General features: G+C 47.0%; 1 protein-coding gene across 4 annotated transcripts in view; it reads left to right on the forward strand.

The window, feature by feature from the left end:
• LOC113407498 (ras-specific guanine nucleotide-releasing factor RalGPS1) overlaps window positions 1-18,660 on the forward strand; it is a 287,535-nt gene that overhangs the window by 119,883 nt on the left and 148,992 nt on the right. For all 4 annotated transcript variants that reach the window (XM_026656083.1, XM_026656082.1, XM_026656084.1 and 1 more), the window contains 2 exons: window positions 147-239; window positions 17,959-18,085. In XM_026656083.1, coding sequence (XP_026511868.1) covers window positions 147-239; window positions 17,959-18,085 — 220 coding nt within the window. The remainder of the gene's footprint in view (window positions 1-146; window positions 240-17,958; window positions 18,086-18,660) is intronic.

The raw sequence follows: 18,660 nt of genomic DNA on the forward strand, positions 1-18,660 counted from the left end.
ATACAATATGGTTTGTTTTTTACGTATGAGCCTAAATTGCCTTCTGTATAATCTTAAAATGTTTGATCAGTGTTTTTAACCACTGTACATCCATCACTTTATTGCAGTTGGAGTATTTTTTCAGTTGTATGTGTTTTCATCTACAGAAACTTTATGAGCTGAATAACCTGCATGCCCTTATGGCAGTGGTGTCTGGATTGCAAAGTGCCCCCATCTTCAGGCTGACTAAAACTTGGGCGGTAAGTAAGCTCAGTAGGGTAATTTGTGATTTTGTTTATTCCTTCTTGAAAAATAGATTTATTATAACCTTTTGTAGCTTGCTTCAAGGATCCAATTATTATTAAAGATACTTTTGAGTTCAATTGTACTACATACAATGTGTTTCTAGTCATTTAAGTCTCTATTCTCCTCTTGAGCCTTTTTCCATTTTGATATTGACATATTCTCCTTTGAAAAATTGTTCCCTGCAGATTCTGTTAAATACAATGGTTCCTAATTTGGCCAAATGCTATTTTGTATTAGTTGTTGGAATATTATGAAGGCCAAAGAGAATTGTATTTTAATCATGCAAGGGATCATATTGTTGGAGTTTTGTAGCTATAGAGAATAAATGTCCAAAAATTACTTGCTCAAATCCCATAAATAATTTTCTTATTTCTATCACTGATAACTAAATTTGATCGTTTTTCAGTGTTTCCAAATATGATATTTCATAGTTGTAGTAAATGTACTGAACAGTATATTTGCATGTCTCTTTTTTAATATCAAATTTTGAAAGTGTGAAGTTCTTTCTGTTTGGCAATTTTTCCCCTCTGCTACACTATATTTGGCTAACATAGAAAGTAAGATGATTTTTCTGTACAAGTTTCATTAGTCAGCACAATGTTGGGAATAGCTTTTGCTAATTGCTACTGCAGAGGCAAGAAAAATATTGTCTGATTTTGCCATAAATTATATGCCTGCATAGCCATACAGATGGGCTTCATCCTTTGCAATGTATTCAAACACGGTAAGGTTTAATCAGCAATTGAAATACTTGTGTGTAAGGCATACACATGAATTGACTTGTAAAATGACGGCTGACAGTTCTCAGCAAGGGCATATCGGTGGACAGAACTTTCTCTTCTCCTTTGAGTGATTGCTCATGTGTATTCCACAATAGGTGTGCATGCTCACCACGTGCACCGGTGCTGGAAGTTTTCCCCCTAGCAGTACCCGTAGGGGGGAGCGCCCCCCGCGACCCCTAGAGTGGCACCTGCCTGGCGCGGTATAAGGGGAGCTGTGCGCTCCCCCCACCTTCAGTTCCTTCTTGCCACCAGTAAAGGTGTGTCGGAACTGCTCTGCTCCAGCTCTGCTGTAGCTTGTCCCCAGAACTGTTCGTTCGTTCAACGTTAGTACCTGTAGTTAGTTAGCTGTTTAGTTAGTTTAGTTAGTCAGTGAGCCCGGACCAGGGCATGCCCTATGCCCCGGGGTTTAAGTTGTGCAGCTCTTGCAGGCGTTCTATGCCAAGGAGAGACTCGGACGCAGACGGGAGATATGGGAGAAACCCATATCAGCGAAAGGTGCAAGATTTGCAAGTCGTTTAAGCCTCAGACCAAAAGATCCTGATGGAGTCAGCGCTGACCCCGACCCTGGCACGCTGCTCCGAACCAGTACCCAGCACTGCGGCATCGGTATGTGGCGACCCTCCAGTACCATTGACCAGTCGGCACCACTCCCCGTCCACGGGGCACGCCAAGAGGGCCAAGAAGACTCCCTCTTTGCAGCGGCACTGAGGGAAGTCTGGGACAGAGGCTAGATCCATGTAGGGCAGTCCTCGATCTCCACCAGGCCCCAGGCCTCCGACTCAAGCTGAGCGGAGTAGCGCAGCCCCTTCGGAACAGGCCTCTCTGGATGTCCAGATGCCTTCCACGCCTGAAGCCTCCAGGCAGCCCGGGATGTCATATCCATGCCGGTGCCTGGAGCGCCGCCGACGTCAGCCCTGCGCTCCAGAGGCAAGCTGCCGCTGGGATCCCCGCAACCACCTCCGGCCCGGTACCGTTCTCGGTCGAGGGAACGTTCCCAACACCGATCACCGCCCAGCGACCGCTCGTGGCAGAGTCCAGGTGGATTACCCTCAGCGCTGACCAGACTGTCTGGCTGGGTTCCATCCGACCGGGACTCGCGGCACCGCTTGTCCTCAAGGAGTGAATATCGACGGGACTGTGGTGGGCGTCGCCGTCGGTCCTCGTCTCGGAGAGGGTACCGCAGTCGGTCATGACACGATCGACTCAGTTCCCGCTCGGACTCCTGCTCTAAGTCTCCGCCAAGACGTCGCAGTCCCGGGCGTCAATCGCCGGCATCTCGCCGTTGCAGGTCCGCCCATTGAGGCCGTTCGCCGAGATCGTGGTCCCGTGGCCGTCCTAGATCCCAGCACCACCGCTTCTCCTGGTCCAGGGGCAGCAGCGGATCTTACGCCAGCCTGGTCTCCATCCATGGCCGTCCCTTGATGGGCCAGGCCGGCCAACCCGGACAGCTGGTCTTGCCGGTGCCACAGCAGTGCAGTGGCACCGAGCATCGTGGCCGGCCAAATGGTACCAGTGGGCACCATGGCCTCCGGCGCAGCCCTCAGCGGGGGCTCGCTTGGTGGCCGAAGCTTTGGAAGCACTGTCGGCCTCCCTCTCCAGACCCCCGAGGAAGGAGTTGGTGGGACGTAAGTCCTCGGCACCATGCCTGGAGTCCAACCAGGTGGTGGACCCTCCAGTGCCGGCCGACACCCAGAGCACTGCACCGGCCTCTTTGCCCGCCCGGAGGAGGCGATTGCGGCCCCGCCCCCCTATGTCCTGCAGGAGGACTCTAGGGCCTACCAAGAACTCTTAAAGAGGGTGGCAACGAGCCTACACCTCCAGGGAGAGGAGATGGAGGAGCCCTTGGACTCTCTGTTTAACGTGTTGTCCCATCGGCACTGGGTAGGGTGGCCTTGCCTCTCCATGAAGGGGTGGCTTTGATTTCAAATGCCCTGTGGCAAACGCCAGCCTCGTTGGCCCCCATCTCTAAAAAGGCGGAACATAAGTACTTTGTACCCACTAAAGGGCACGAGTACTTGTATACCCACCCGGCACCCAACTCCTTGGTGGTCGAGTCGGTTAACCATAGGGAACGGCAGGGTCAGCCAGCCCTGACCCCAAAGAAAAAAAACTCTGAGACTGGACTCTTTCGGAAGGAAAATTTATTCATCTTCGAGCTTCCAGTTACGAGTGGCAAACCATCAGGCTCTCCTGGGCCGGTACGAATTCAATCTGTGGGGCTCCCTGCCTAAGTTTGAGGACTCCTTCCAGGAGCGCGATTGGAAGGAGTTTAAGGCACTAGTGGAGGAAGGGACAATGGCTGCTAGGGTGTCCCTACAGGCAACCTTGGATGCCACGGACATGGCTGCACAATCAATGGCCTCTACGGTGTCCATGAGACGGGCGTCGTGGCTCCTACTCTCTGGGCTGTCCAGCGAGGCGCAGTCTTCCATGCAGGATCTCCCTTTTGATGGGAAAGCTCTGTTTGCGGAGGAAACCGATACAAGGCTGCATGGCCTGAAAGTCTCCCACACGACCCTTCAGACTCTGGGCCTCTATGTCCCGGCTCCGGCAAAACCTAAATTCAAGCCGCGGCAGACTCCCGCCCAGGCCACCCTCCCGAAGTACGAGTCCGCCCATAAGAAGCAGCAGGACTATAAGAGATGCCCTCAGAGGCAGTCTCGGCCTGCCCCCCAGTCTGGGTCCTCCAAAGTGAAGCGGGTGGGGAAAAGGCATCCACTCGGGGGCACCCCGCCAGTCCCCATCAGGGATCCACCCCCAATAAAGCTTCCCTTCTCTAACCGGTTGTGTGCTTTCCTCCCGGAATGGTCGTGGCTAACCTCGGACTGATAGGTCCTCAACACCATTTCCCGGGGTTACACCCTCCAGTTTACTTCCTCCCCTTCCAACTACCCTCCGCCCCTGTTCTTGGGGGACCCCTCGCACAAAGCTCTGCTCGAGCTGGAGGTGGGGCAGCTCCTAGGACTAGGAGCGATAGAGGCTGTGCCCGAGGAGTTCATGGGCAAGGGGTATTACTCCCGTTATTTCCTTATCCCGAAGGCCAAAGGGGGGCTCAGGCCCATCCTGGACCTCCGAGGTCTGAACCAGTACGTGGTGAAGCTCAAGTTCCGCATGGTCTCCCTGGCCTCCATCATCCCCTCCCTGGATCCCGGGGACTGGTACGCTGCCCTCGATCTACAGGACGCGTACTTCCACATCCACGTATTCGAGAGGCACAGACGTTTCCTCAGTTTCGTGGTGGGACAGAATCATTACCAATTCACAGTCCTTCCATTTGGTCTGTCTACTGCCCCCAGGGTGTTTACAAAATGCATGTCGGTGATAGCAGCCTACCTCAGACGGTGGGGGGTCTGGATATTCCCCTATCTGGACGATTGGCTTGTCAAGGGCACCTCCCGGTCGCAGGTGAGGGATCACATGGCGCTCCTCCTGTCCACATGCACTGCCTTGGGCCTGTTGGTAAACAACACCAAGTCCATGTTAGTCCTGGTCCAACGCATAGAGTTTATCGGGGTGCTCCTGGACACAGAATCAGCCAGGGCCTCTCTTCCGCCAGACAGATTCGAGACCCTGAAAGGTGTCATAGACTCAGTCACAGGGTTCCCGGTGACAACAGCCAGGGTTTGCCTGCAATTCTTGGGTCACATGTCGGCGTGCACGTACATGGTCTGTTACACCAGACTCAGGATGAGGCCCCTCCAGCTCTGGTTGGCCTCGAAGTTCTCCCAGGCCACGGACAGGATGGACAAGGTCCTCACCGTGCCGGACTCTGATCGCCTCCCTACGATGGTGGTCCGCCCCAAACAACATGCTCCAAGGGGTCCCGTTCAGGGGCAGGGCCCCGTCGTTGGAGCTAGTGTCTGATGCATCGGACATGGGTTGGGGGGCCCACGTGGGGAACTTTCAGACCCTAGGTCTGTGGTCGGCTCAAGACCTGACCCTACATATAAACGTCAAGGAGCTCAGGGCAGTGCGGCTGGTGTGTATGGCCTTCTGCTCATACCTAGAGGGTAAGGTAGTCAGGGTCAACAGGCAAGGCGGGGCCCGATCCTCTGCCGCGAAGCCCTCAGGCTGTGGGACTTCTGTATAGCCCACGACATCCACCTGAAGGCCTTCCACGTACTGGGCATCCGGAACAAGAGAGTGGATCGCTTGAGCAGGGACTTTTCCTCTCAACACGAGTGGTCCCTCCACCTGGAAGTGGCCCACTGGCTCTTCCGAAGGTGGGGAACTCCCCTGGACCTATTTGCGACTCGGCAGAACTGGCGATATCCCCAGTTCTGCTGAGGGCGGGGGAGGCCTGGGGAGGGGCGCTATCGCCGATGCCTTTCTCCTGTCATGGTCAGGCCGGCTTCTCTACACCTTTCCCCCGTTCCCCCTAATCAGCAGGGTCCTGGAGAAGATAAAGTCGGACAAGGCCCAGGCAGCATTGGTACGGGACCTTCACGGGCCTGGCGGTAGCTCCGCCGATGCTGCTCCACCTCGACCTGCTCTCTCAAGACCAGGGCCGCCTCCTCCACCCCAACCTAGCGGCTCTTCACCTCACGGTGTGGCTGCTCAGTGGTTAAGTGGAGAGGAACGGACATGCTCGGACCAGGTTCAGCGCAGCCTCCTCAAAAGTAGATGGCCCTCCACTCGCCGCGCTTATTTGGCGAAGCGATCTCAATTTTCTAGGTGGGCGGTGGACCGGGGTGACCACCCCGATCCAGCTTATCCTTGATTACCTCCTCCACCTGAGGACCCAGGGCCTGGCGCCATCGTTGGTCAGGGTGCACCTGATAGCCATATTGGCCTTCCATCCGCCGGTGCAAGGGCACACGGTATTTTTCCCATGCTATGACTGGCCAGTTCCTTAAGGGTTTGGACCATCTTTTTCGTATTCTAGACCCCCAGTCCCACAATGGGACCTAAACCTGGTGTTGGCTCGTCTCACGGAGCCCCTGTTTGAACCACTGGCCACGTGCTCCTGGTCTCACCTCTCGTGGAAGGTGGCCTTCCTGGTTCCAGTCATATTGGCCAGACGAGTCTTGAGGGCCCTGACCTCCGAGCCGCTGTACATGGCCTTTCATAAGGACAAGATCCAGCTCCGTCCACACCCCGCATTCCACCTGAAGGTGGTCTCCGCCTACCACATGGGTCAGGACATTTTTCTACCGGTCCTCTGCCCCAAGCCTCACGCATCCAGTTAGGAGCGCCGTCTCCACACACTCGATGTGCGGCAGGCTCTGGCTTTCTACCTCGAGCAGACTAAGCCGTTCAGAAAGTCCTCGCAACTGTTTGTCACCTTGGCTGATCGCGCGAGGGGCCAGCCGATTTCCACTGAGAGGCTGTCCAGTCGGATCACTTCGTGCATCCGTTCCTGTTATGAACTGGCGGGTGTTCCCCCCCACCCATTGTGAGGGCACATTCGACTCGGGCGCAGGCCTCGTCGGCTGCCTTCGTGGCCCACGTCCCCATCCAGAACATTTGTAGGGCCACCACGTGGTCTTCGGTTCACACGTTCACCTCGCACTATGCGATCGTCCCCCAGACCAGGGACGATGCTGGGTTTGGCAGGGCTGTCCTCCATCCTGGGAACTTGTGAACTTCTACCCACCTCCAACAGATACAGCTTGGAATCGCCTATTGTGGAATGCACATGAGCAATCACTCGAAGAAGAAAAGACAGTTACTTTTTCCGTAACTGGTGTTCTTCGAGATGTGTTGCTCATGTCTATTCCACATCCCACCCTCCTTTCCCTCTGTCGGAGTTGTCTGGCAAGAAGGAACTGAGGGTGGGTGGAGCGCACAGGTCCCCTTATACCGTGCCAGGCAGGTGCCACTCCAGGGGTTGCGGGGGGCGCTCCCCCCTACGGGTACTGCTAGGGGAAAAACTTCCAGCACCTGTGCCCATGGCAAGCACGCACACCTATTGTGGAGTAGACATGAGCAACACATCTCTAAGAACACCAGTTATGGAATAGGTAACTGTCTTATATGTTACCAGAGTGTTGTATTCCTGCAAGCCAGGAGGCATTGTGAAGGGTAGTATTTTTCAGTTAACATACACTATTCATGACCATGTAGGATGGTATAAGCTTCAGTAATCAGCTGAATATAATTCGCCTCAGGCAAGTTAGGCTTGTTCAGAATTCCAAGTAAACACCATGCAGGTCCTTATTTTTTTGTATAACATTTTTTGTTTCAGAATGTCTTAAAATAGACAAAAATTCAAAAAATTTCAATTGGTGTTTCAAGGTGTTCTGGGAGAGAATCCCCAAACCTCCCATTTATTTTTAATTCCCTCCCTTCTGTTCCCCCAGTCTGTCTTGGTTAACCACAAGCCCGTTGCCTATTCCATTTTGCACTCTCTGCTAGGATCACCATCCATATCACAAGGGTGTGTCTCAGGCCTCCATCAGGGGATGCTCAAATTAAAGCCAGCTCAGCCTTTCCTCTGACCATTGAAATCTCAGGTAATCCAGTTTTTGAAAAATCTTTGATTTTCATGGAGAACTGATTCTTCTCCCATTTCTGGAAAAGTGTTTTTAACACTTCAGACTTTCCTGAGGTGAGCTCCTCTTCAGAAAGCTTTCTCTCTTGAAATCCAGTTTGTGTAAATTCTTTTGGAAGTAACATTTCCATCTGGTTCTCAATATATAAAGAGGAAGGAAAGTCTTCTAAAGATAGGAAGCACCAACTCAGCATTGTCATCTGTGGAGTAGGTCATGCAATGCAATCAATCCCCAAAACCTTCAGCTGAAGAAGCTGACATTTCCCACTCCCCCTTGAAACATTTTGAATCTTATGATTCTAGTCCTCTCTTCCTGAATGAAGCTATGGGGGATGAAGTAGATCTTGTGCACTCCCATTTAAAATTGGCAGATTGAGCATCTCAGTTTATACAAAGAGACCTGAAAATGAGACATAGATGCAATTGGTCTGCCTTACCTATTCCAGATTCCTGGACAAAATAGTGGACTCATTCCTCACTATCCAGAGAGGAAAAGAGTCATCAACAGAGTCCCCTTTAAAAATTAATGGGTTCAGTAAGCAAACCCATTGTCACCAAACACGTGTTGCCTTCTAAAATCAACTCTTCCTTTTTACATCTCAACAAGACCATTCTCAGCATAGGGAAATCCTAATTAAAGTGGACTGAGCAAGCATTCTGAAAGAATTAGTGGGTTGCAGGACTGAAAGCTCTCTAAAGTGAGGCTCTAAATCCTTCCCCACTGCGCTACAGGTAGTCATGTCCGCTGTTGTCTTTGTTCACATAACTGTATCTTTGCCACCAACATGCATGATACTGGAATGGCCTTTTACAAGGTTCTATTGGTCATTTTCACCTCAGTGGCAGAGAAACTTTGGCTGTTTCAACTACAAGGACAATAGGTCAGATTGTTGCAGGTTGTAGGCCTCAGTATAAATACCTTCACAAAGGGAACATACTGACCACACATGTCTGACCATAGCCTTATCTATCACCCACTCTCTGCATTCTATGATGAAAAGGGACTGGAGAGGAATGATTTAAAAAAAACCAAAACCCTAAGATCCATTAAATTGGCTCTTGCTTTTCCTTATGACACTACCTCTGATGTTGCCACAATCTCTGTAGATGTCTCCTCTGAATTACTTTAGAAAGCGGATACTTATATTTCAGGACTTCTGATCTGTATCCCACCATAACAAGGCAGTTACATACAGGAACCCTTTGGGGTGAAATTGCATGTCGAATTCCTCAAAAAGAGCCTAGAGGGCTGCATAAAATATCAACAAGATTATGCCTAATTGACCCACTTTGAAAAAAACACCATTAACTAATGAATAATTTCATCCTGTTCATAACTTCCTGTGTTAGTATTGCTGCTAGTTCTTTCATCCCTTTCATTCTATTGGAGTTAGAAGATGCTTCCCAAACAGTATCCAAAAAGGTCACACAAGAAGTGACTTCTTCACATGACAGTGAATCCCTGATAGCCCAGGAGCCTGTCTTTCTAGAAGGGAGACAGTCAGTTCTTCAGGGGAAGGAACACGTTTTTGTAGTTATGTATAGTGCCTAGCACAATGGAGCCTTGAGCCACAGTTGTGACCCCCTATGCACTACTACAGTTCAAATAATAATGAAAACTTCTCCTTTGAGTGATTGTGCACATACATGTTCCACTGTAGGTGTTTGTGTTCCAGTGCACAAAAATTACACACTTTTTGCCATCAGTACCACTAGGTGGCCCATGTGCCCCTGCTCTCCCCATGTTCTTAGGTCAGGGCATGCAAGGGGTGTGTCCACTGCCTCTCTCTCAGTTCCTTTTCCTGTTGTGAGAGTTGGGGCTCCCACAGTGTTAGCTTCAATTAGCCAGCTTTCAAAAAAACTTGTAGAGTATACATTTAGTATTTAGCATACTATAATTAGTTATAGTTTTTATTAGAACCTGGAGGATTTATTATGGAAAAAATCCCCAGATTTTGAACTGTCATGTGTAGGGCTGATATCCATATCACAAATAGGCACAAGAGCTGTTTGGTTTGTCTATGTGAGGGGCAAATGCCCTATTTGTACTTTCATCCCCCCCAAACTGAAAAGCAGAGATACTGTCATCTTAAGATTCACTTCTTGAAGGAGGCAATGTGACCTGTCTCTCAGCCAGGTCCCGATTGTGATCCAGGAGACTCTGGATTAACTTGGAGTGTCTCTCCAACTACTTCTGAGTCAAAACACAAATCTGATAGTAAACATTGTTTCCCCCTTCTCTGTCCAAGTCAGAGCATTCTGACTATGACAAGACCTCTAAGTCTCAATCTCTTCTCCCAGAAAGTAATCTGTTAAGTCCTCTGGTACTGGTTAGAAGCTTCACAAATTAAAGTGTTCATCGGTCCCATTTGAGGTGGCACCATCAATTCCATCAGAGCCATTGAGACAGATGTCCTCAGCTGTGCTGGTCCTTCTCAGACTGTCCAGTATACTTCAGCTTCACCAACACTGTCGGCATCAATATGCTTACGTGGGGAGCCTTCTACTCCCTGGGTATGGGCAGTTAGGGATCTTCTTTGTTTTTCCCTGCCTGACTCTCCTCTGCTGCAGCTGGCTCCAGTATTTGTGCTGACGACGCACTCTGCACTGAAGATATACCCAGCACTGATTAATTGGCTTTTCAGCCACCTCAATATCTTCCCTGGCCCTGTTTCTCCATGGTCCTATTTGTCTTGGGCTGCTCCAAGAGACTCTACATCTCTGTCTCCATTCACTTTCTAGGAGGAGGTATACTCCTCCCTCAGTACAAGAGGCATCTTCTTAGTATCCTGCAGCCATCCCTCAACCTGCTGTGATGGAAACTATGAAGGAGGAAGAATTACTAGAGGAACCCTTAGATGCTCCTCCCTATATTTCCTCCTCTTCACTGGACAACGTGTTTACTCCAGAGTCAGTGTCTCTTTCTCCCCTCTTCTCCCCTCCCTACCTTCCCCCTAAGAGAATTTTGAAGTCTTCCAGAATCTAATGATGAGAGTAGCTGCTTCTCTAAGGGTGCAGGCAGAACCTGTGCCAGAGAATACACATATCTTCCTTGATGTACTGCAGACTCCTACTTCAGGAAGGGTTGCCCTTCCTATCAATGAGGCCTTACTACAGCCAGCAAAGAATCTTCGGCATACTCTAGTCTCTATATCCCTCATGGCCAACTGAGTGGGCAGATGATACCAGGTCCCTCAGTAAGATTTTGAGTATTTTTTTACTCCTCCAATTCCTGATTCTCTGGTGGTAGTGACTGCTAATGAATAGTTTTGTCAGTCTCATAATAAGTCCACTCCAAAGGATAAGGAGTTTAAGAAACTGGATTTATGTGGCTGTAAACTATTCTCCTGCCACTCTTGAGAGTTGACAATTATCAGGCTCTTTCTTCAAAATATAATTTTATTCATTTCTCTTCTCTTTTTAAGTCTGCTGATAAATTACTAGAGGAATTTAGGGACCAGTTTCTAGCTTTTGTGCTGTAAGGTGGCCCTCAAACTACATTTTCCTTCAGGCAGCAATAGATGAGGCTGATACCACTTGGCACTCTATGAGCACTGAAGTCTCCATGTGACGTTGTTCCTGGTTGCAGGATTCTGACATTACAAAGGAGCTGCTGAATACAATACAAGACTTATCATTTGAGGGGTCTAAACTGTTTTCGACCAAAACAAACAAGATAATGCTGTGTGCACACTAAAAGATTGTTGTGCAATGCTTTGCTCTTTAGGAGTTCATAGACCAGTTATGAAAAAGAAGCAGTTTATGCCGCAGTATTACTTTAGAACCTCTTTTCATCAGAGACCTTGATATGTCCCTAAGAAGAGGTCAAGATCTCTTTGACGTCACCAGCTATCTTTGGCTGTGGCAGGGCCTTCCCACCAGACATCTGCAACCTCGAAGCAGTCATTTTGATTTTTTGATCAAGAAATGTATACTGATGATATCTCCTCCGTTTGGATTATGCCTGTCTGTGTTTTACTGTGCTTGGGAAAACATCATGTTGGACAAGTGGGTACTCAGCACTTTAAGGGAAGGATAGGCTATCCAACTCTTACCTTCCTTTTCCCAACCCGCCTTCCCCATCCCTTTTCAGGGATCCCGCTCATAAGATTGTGTTACTTCAAGAACTATGGTCTCTTCTAGAATTGGGAGCAATAGAAGAAGTTCCTTGCCAACACAGAGGGAAAGGCTTCTGTTGTTGGTGCTTTCTGGTCCTGAAGAAATGCTTTCACCCCAAAGTTGAACTATTTCATCAAAAAAAATCAAGTTCAGGATGGTCACAATATATCCCTGCCACAGAAAGTATTTTGGATTTGTTATAGGCACCAACCATTACTAGTAAATAGTGTTCTACTTCAGTTTCTCTTCATCCCCGATGTTCTTCACCAAATGCATGTTGGTGGTAGCAGACTACCTCCATCATTTGAGCATTCAAATATTTCCTTATCTGGATAATTGGCTAGTTTGTGCACTATCAAGCGACTGGGTCCAGAGCAATGTCCTACTCATCAGACTAATGTTCTTCCATTTAGGGCTGAAACTAAATTTGGGAAATCACAATTAAAAACCCACTCAACTCATGACTCATAGAAGTAGACCTCGATGCCAGAACAGCCCTGGCTGATTTCCCAAGGGATTGTTATCAATATCAATCTGTAACCTCAAGTCCAGGACAAGAAGAACAGTGCCTGCCTGCCTTCAGCTCCTGGGTCACATGGTCTCATACATATATGTAACTTCGCATGGCAGACTTCACTTTTGCTGTCTGCAGGCCTGACACGATTTGGTGTATCACCCAGAAATCCTCTGGACATGCGTATTTGCGTACCTGGATTGGTAGCTGGATCCACAAAATGTATGTAGAGGAGTTGCATTTCTGTCCTGAGAACCAACTGTTACTCTGGTAACAGATGGGCCCCCCAGCCATTGGTAGATGCATCCCAGTCAATTTCAGGTGCAAACTTCTTGGTCACCTCAGGAGGTTTCCTTCCACATAAACATGCTGGAGCTCTGAGCTATTCATCAGGCCTGTGAGATACTTATACCCACCGTTGAGAACCAATGGTACAAATTCTCACAGACAACACCACTGACATGTTTGTTTTTTGAACAAGCAGAGAGGAGCAAGAATTTCCCAACTGTGCAAGGAGGCTGTCCTCCTATGGAATTTGTGAATCCTTCACAATGTTTCCCTGAAGGCCTTTCACCTTCTGGGAGTAAGAAACATGCTAGCAGATTTCCTCAGCAGCGTTTTCATAGACCAACATGAGTGGTCAATCAAGAAAGACATCCTTCTTCAGATTTTCCACTGCTGGGGATATCTAGTAATAGACTTGCTAGTGACCAACCTCAACAGCAAATGCATGAGGTTTTGCTCCAGGGCGGGCCTCAGCCCAAGTTCCATCATAGATGGTTTTCTTCTCTGGTCTGGACACCCCCATCTACATTTCTTCCAGTTCCTCTCATTCCAAGATTACTGAGGAAACTGAAACAAGAAAGAGCGTCGTTAATCCTTATTGAACCAGCATGGCCAAGCCAATATTGGTTCATGGATCTACATCGACTGTCTATCCACTCACCAATTACTACTACTACTAGTCACAGAACGTCTAACTCAACACCAGGGCAAATCTCTACATCCAAACCTCAAATCTTTCCACCTTACTGCATGAACACTCAGAAGAAATTGCTGCCGGGAGGTTCAGATCATCTTGGTGAGCATCAGAAAGGAATCCACTAGAGCCAGGTATGCAGCTAAGTGGAAGAGATTTTCCATTTGGGTACAATCCCACAGTTTATTGCCCCATCTCACAGAGGTTACACATGTGCTGGACTATGTTCTGCAGCTGAGATTGATAGATTCTAGGACTGGAAGGGACCTCGAGAGGTCATCGAGTCCAGTCCCCTGCCCGCATGACAGGACCAAATACTGTCTAGACCATCCCTGATAGACATTTATCTAACCTACTCTTAAATATCTCCAGAGATGGAGATTCCACAACCTCCCTAGGCAATTTATTCCAGTGTTTAACCACCCTGACAGTTAGGAACTTTTTCCTAATGTCCAACCTAGACCTCCCTTGCTGCAGTTTAAGCCCATTGCTTCTTGTTCTATTCTTAGAGGCTAAGGTGAACAAGTTTTCTCCCTCCTCCTTATGACACCCTTTTAGATACCTGAAAACTGCTATCACGTCCCCTCTCAGTCTTCTTTTTTCCAAACTAAACAAACCCAATTCTTTCAGCCTTCCTTCATAGGTCATGTTCTCAAGACCTTTAATCATTCTTGTTGCTCTTCTCTGGACCCTCTCCAATTTCTCCACATCTTTCTTGAAATGCAGTGCCCAGAACTGGACACAATACTCCAGCTGAGGCCTAACCAGCGCAGAGTAGAGCGGAAGAATGACTTCTCGTGTCTTGCTCACAACACACCTGTTAATACATCCCAGACTCACGTTTGCTTTTTTTGCAACAGCATCACACTGACTCATATTTAGCTTGTGGTCCACTATAACCCCTAGATCCCTTTCTGCCGTACTCCTTCCTAGACAGTCTCTTCCCATTCTGTATGTGTGAAACTGATTTTTCCTTCCTAAGTGGAGCACTTTGCATTTGTCTTTGTTAAATCATCAGGCCTTTCAAATAATTTTGTGATAGTTCACCTAGCCTCTATTTCTGCATTATATCCACCAGTAGATGTTTTTTCCATCATCTTTCATCCCCTCATTTCTTGGTTTTTGAAAGGCCTAATCAACTTTTACCCTCCCTTGTCTGCTTCTGTACCAGTATGGTATTTAGATCTAGTTCTCTCCAAATCTATGGCCCCTGTTTGAGAGCCTATGACTACAACTTCATTACATTCATTGTCAATGAAGATGGTGTTTTTGCTAGATATAAATTCTGCAAGGAGGGTTTCAGAACTTCACCCTTTCTTGGATGATCCTCCTTTCACAGTCTTTCATAAGGACAAGGTATCGGTTAAGTTTATATCCAAGTTTCTGCCTTCCATCTAAGCCAAATGATTACTTTTTGGTGATTCTTCCCCCCCCCCTCCCCCCCCGCAAAAAAAACCAACCAAACCTCCATTCATCTGAGGCTGAAGACGCACTCCATGCTTCGGATGTTCATAGAGCCCATTGCATTTTACTTGGATCACACTAGATCCTTCAGGTCTTCCCCCCCTCCCCCCCCAGAATCTTTGTAAACTATACTGAAATAATTAAAGGTCAATCAGTATCATCTCAATGCATCTCACATTTGGTTTTTGTCTGTTTACGATTTTTTTACAATCTTGCTAAAGTCTCTTCTCTATCAAGAATAGCAACTTACTCCACCTCATCAGCTTTCCTGAGCAATGTTCCAATAACTAATATGTATGCATATTGTACATGTGATCATCTGCATGTACTTTCCACTCTTTATGCCATCACTCATCCCTCTCACGATGAAGTCAGCTTTGGCAAATCGGGTATTACAGTCTCTGTTTGGATGAGCCAAAGTTCCTGGTCCTATAAGGGAACTGCTGATGCATCACCTACAGTGGAATTTATATGTGCACAATCACTCAAAGAACAAGTTACTGTAAGGTAAGTAATTTTTTTCTTCATGTGTGCTGGTATTTCTTCAAACATATGGGGTCTTAAAATTGTAGAGTGGGGACCCTCCTTATAGATTCTGAGGATCTCCCCCTGCAACATTACTTGTCTCCTCTTCCCCACAAAACTCCTTAAAAAAAGGCAGTTCTGAACAATCATTGGGAACAATCCTCCTCCCCCACTCCCTGCTTGCTGTCACTGTATCAGGCACACCGTCTCCCCTCTGAGCATCCTCTTCCCACCCCCATGATAACACCTGTGAGTAGTTGAGCTCAGAGATGTGACACTCTGTGGAAAGGAACCCCAGGGCACAGAGCTCTGTCTGCTTCACCAACCAGACAGAGAACCCTCTTGCCCCCAGGCTGGGAACCGGTCACTCTGATTCCTGTGCAGCCCCAGGGAGATAAGTGGAGGTGGGCATGTTGCGGCGAGGAAGATAGTGGCAGCACCCTAGCTGATGGCGGGACTGTGTCTCAGGAACTAGGATCTGCTCTCTCTTGGCTCCTAGCCCCTAAATCCCACCTCTGAGACAGGAAAGATGATGATTTTGCGATCTGAGAGTATTGAAAAAACTGCTGCAAGCCTTTGCTACCCTGGAGTTTTGGAATTCACACTGATGAAGCCCCTTATGTCAAGCATAACTGCACAAATCACCAATAGTTTGTTCCATAAACAATTTTTTTTCTATTTGTTGATTTCTGTCCTCCAATATTAACCCTGATATTAACTTCACAGTTTTCCAGGTAAATTTTTGCACTGATTTTTCACCCTTTTTAAATGTTTGAAATAAATACTGATACATTTCCTGGAAACTTTAGAAAAAATATAAACCAGAAACGCAGGTCCTTACATATGGTGAAAAGACATGAATTCGTCTAGACTAATTATGCTGCAAATACCCATTTTGAGAAGACAAACCTAAAAGGTAAACTTCATGTCCCAAATGTTGGAGCCTGATAATAGTGGAAAAATCAGACATCCTTGCTAGTACTTTGAGCTCTAACAGTAGCCCAATACATTTAAAATATACAGAAGTCTTCAGTGTTATTGAGCATGAGGTGCTGCTAACTCAAATGGTGAGACCTCCAACTAAATATGGACAAGATGGAGATGATGCTGGTTTGAAAAATGAAGTATTTTGAAAACATGGCTGTGATCATGGCATCTAAATTGTCTAGACTTAAGCTCCAGCGACCTCAGAGACTGCTTTTCCCTCTATGCTCTGCCACAGTCTCCTCTCTGCAGAGATGTTTAAACTATCACATGAGTTCCCAACAAGCCATTATCCTCATGGCTGTCCTCAGCTCTGTATCTTTCCCTGGAAATCTGCAATAGCCCAAATCTAGCAACCTCTCATAGTAGATGTAAGACGCAACTGTTTCATAGATGGGCGTAGGGCCAGAACTTCAAGGAACACAATTTTCTGGATGACAATTCTCTCCCTTTAAAAATGGCATCTCTTTGAAAGCTGGTGTAATATTTGCTGCATCCTAGTGAAGTTTGTGGGCAGAAAATATAGGCAAGAAAGGCAAAAGGTGTAAAATAAATGCAATTATATTTTTGCACAAGTTCATAGATTTGTTCCATCATTGTCATGGAAACCCAGGTAGATTTTGGTTATAGTGGTGGTGTAAAATCTCAAGGTTATGTACCTACACACCTAGGATATCTCATTACACTTTTTAAACTACTAATTACTGTTCATCTTCACATATAGCTAAAACTTTGATCGAGAGACTTGAACACCTAGTCTCCTGCCAAAATGGTCAATCTAAACATTTTTCTACATTTCCTTAAATTTTGGCCCAAAAATGAAATAAAACCTTTAATGTGGCTACTCAATGGTAGTTCTGTTATAACTGCTGATCCTGTGACAAAAAGAGCCAATACAACTGCCTTTTTGCTGACAGAACAATATACACAGGTGGTTTGTGCTCAAACCATTGTACTTTTCTGTGGAGAAGGCAGATCCAAGCCCCTATTGCATCTTTCTCTTACTAAACAGAATTTTTGTATGTGAATACCAGTATGTCTGCATCAGGCAATACATTGATTTTAAAGAATTATAGTGCATTTTAAAATTTTCACTAGATTTTAATGCTCTTATTTCTTTCACTGGAAAATAAACTTATTGAGAAAATTTACAGGTCATGAAGTTTCAAGATAAAGAAACCATAAGACTATCAATAGCTCAACCAAAATGGCATGGTTGTGAAATAGGGCTTTGTTACGGACCTATGCTGTTAGGGCAACCATATTTCCTGCAATCAACTTAGCTTCACTCCCATTTTCTGCTAAGGGGACTTTTAGCTTCACTCCTATTGAGAGCAATGGAAGATAGTGGCCATTTTGAAAGAGGATAGATCTTCATGGAATTCTTTGTATTAGAACATTATTTGTGTGTACCTGCTGAAGAAGACACTTTCAATAATGGAGAATAACAGTAAAAAAAAATTAATCCTTTAAAAAAATGTAACCAGTGCATGAGAGTTCATTGCGTTTTAACTGATATAGAAGTTTTAATAGTCTGCATTATTAAGATAATTCAAGGCCAAAAAAAAGGTTTGATATGGTGCTAAATTTCTTAAAGGATCCATTTAAAAATTAATTTTAACTCATAAACTAACCAATTTTCTTGTAAATTCTGAGAAAATGTATTCTATACTCGAAGAGTAAGAGCTGTAATTTTTGGGATGATACTCAGTATTCTTCATATATAACAAACTGGTTGAATCCTGCTTTAAGTGCAAAATTCATCTCACCCTAAATGAACTGCAACCCTTCTATCTTTGTCTTTCTTTTCTAGTTATTGAGCCGAAAAGACAAAACTACCTTTGAAAAGTTGGAGTATGTTATGAGTAAAGAAGATAATTACAAACGACTTAGAGACTATATTAACAGCTTGAAGATGACTCCTTGTATTCCTTATTTAGGTAGGTAAGCTTAATATGTTTGGTGTGCAGTGTTAAGGCAATAGTACTTGCACAGTGACTTGCAGAAAAACTAAAAGCCATCTTTTAAGCTGTATTTGAGAGTATATTACTGCTTTTACAAAGAATGTAGAAGCACTTGGTTGGCTGTAAATGTTCTGTATATAGCACAGGGGCGGGCAAACTTTTTGGCCTGAGGGCCGCATCGGGTTTCAGAAATTGTATGGAGGGCCAGTTAGGGGAGGCTGTGCCTCCCCAAACAGCCAGGTGTGGCTCGGACCCCGCCCCCTAGCCGACCTACCTGCCTCTCGCCCCCTGACGCGCCCCCCCCCCCCCCGGGACTCCTGCCCCATCCATCGCTCCAGCTGTCTGTCCCCTGACCGCCCCTAGACTCCCTGCCCCCTGCCGTCCCATCCCAACCCCGCCGTCCCATCCCAACCCCCCCTCCTTCCTGACTGCCCTCTGGGACCCCTGCCCCATCCAACAAACTCTTTCCCTAACTGCTCCCCACAGCTCCCCCCACCCCATCCAACCCCCCCTTTCTTTCCTGACTGCCCCCCCCCCGGGATCCTTACCCT

This window comes from Terrapene carolina, unplaced genomic scaffold (assembly GCF_002925995.2).
Source record: "Terrapene carolina triunguis isolate 2854851 unplaced genomic scaffold, T_m_triunguis-2.0 Scaffold212, whole genome shotgun sequence".
In the NCBI taxonomy this organism is placed as follows: Eukaryota; Metazoa; Chordata; order Testudines; family Emydidae; genus Terrapene; species Terrapene triunguis.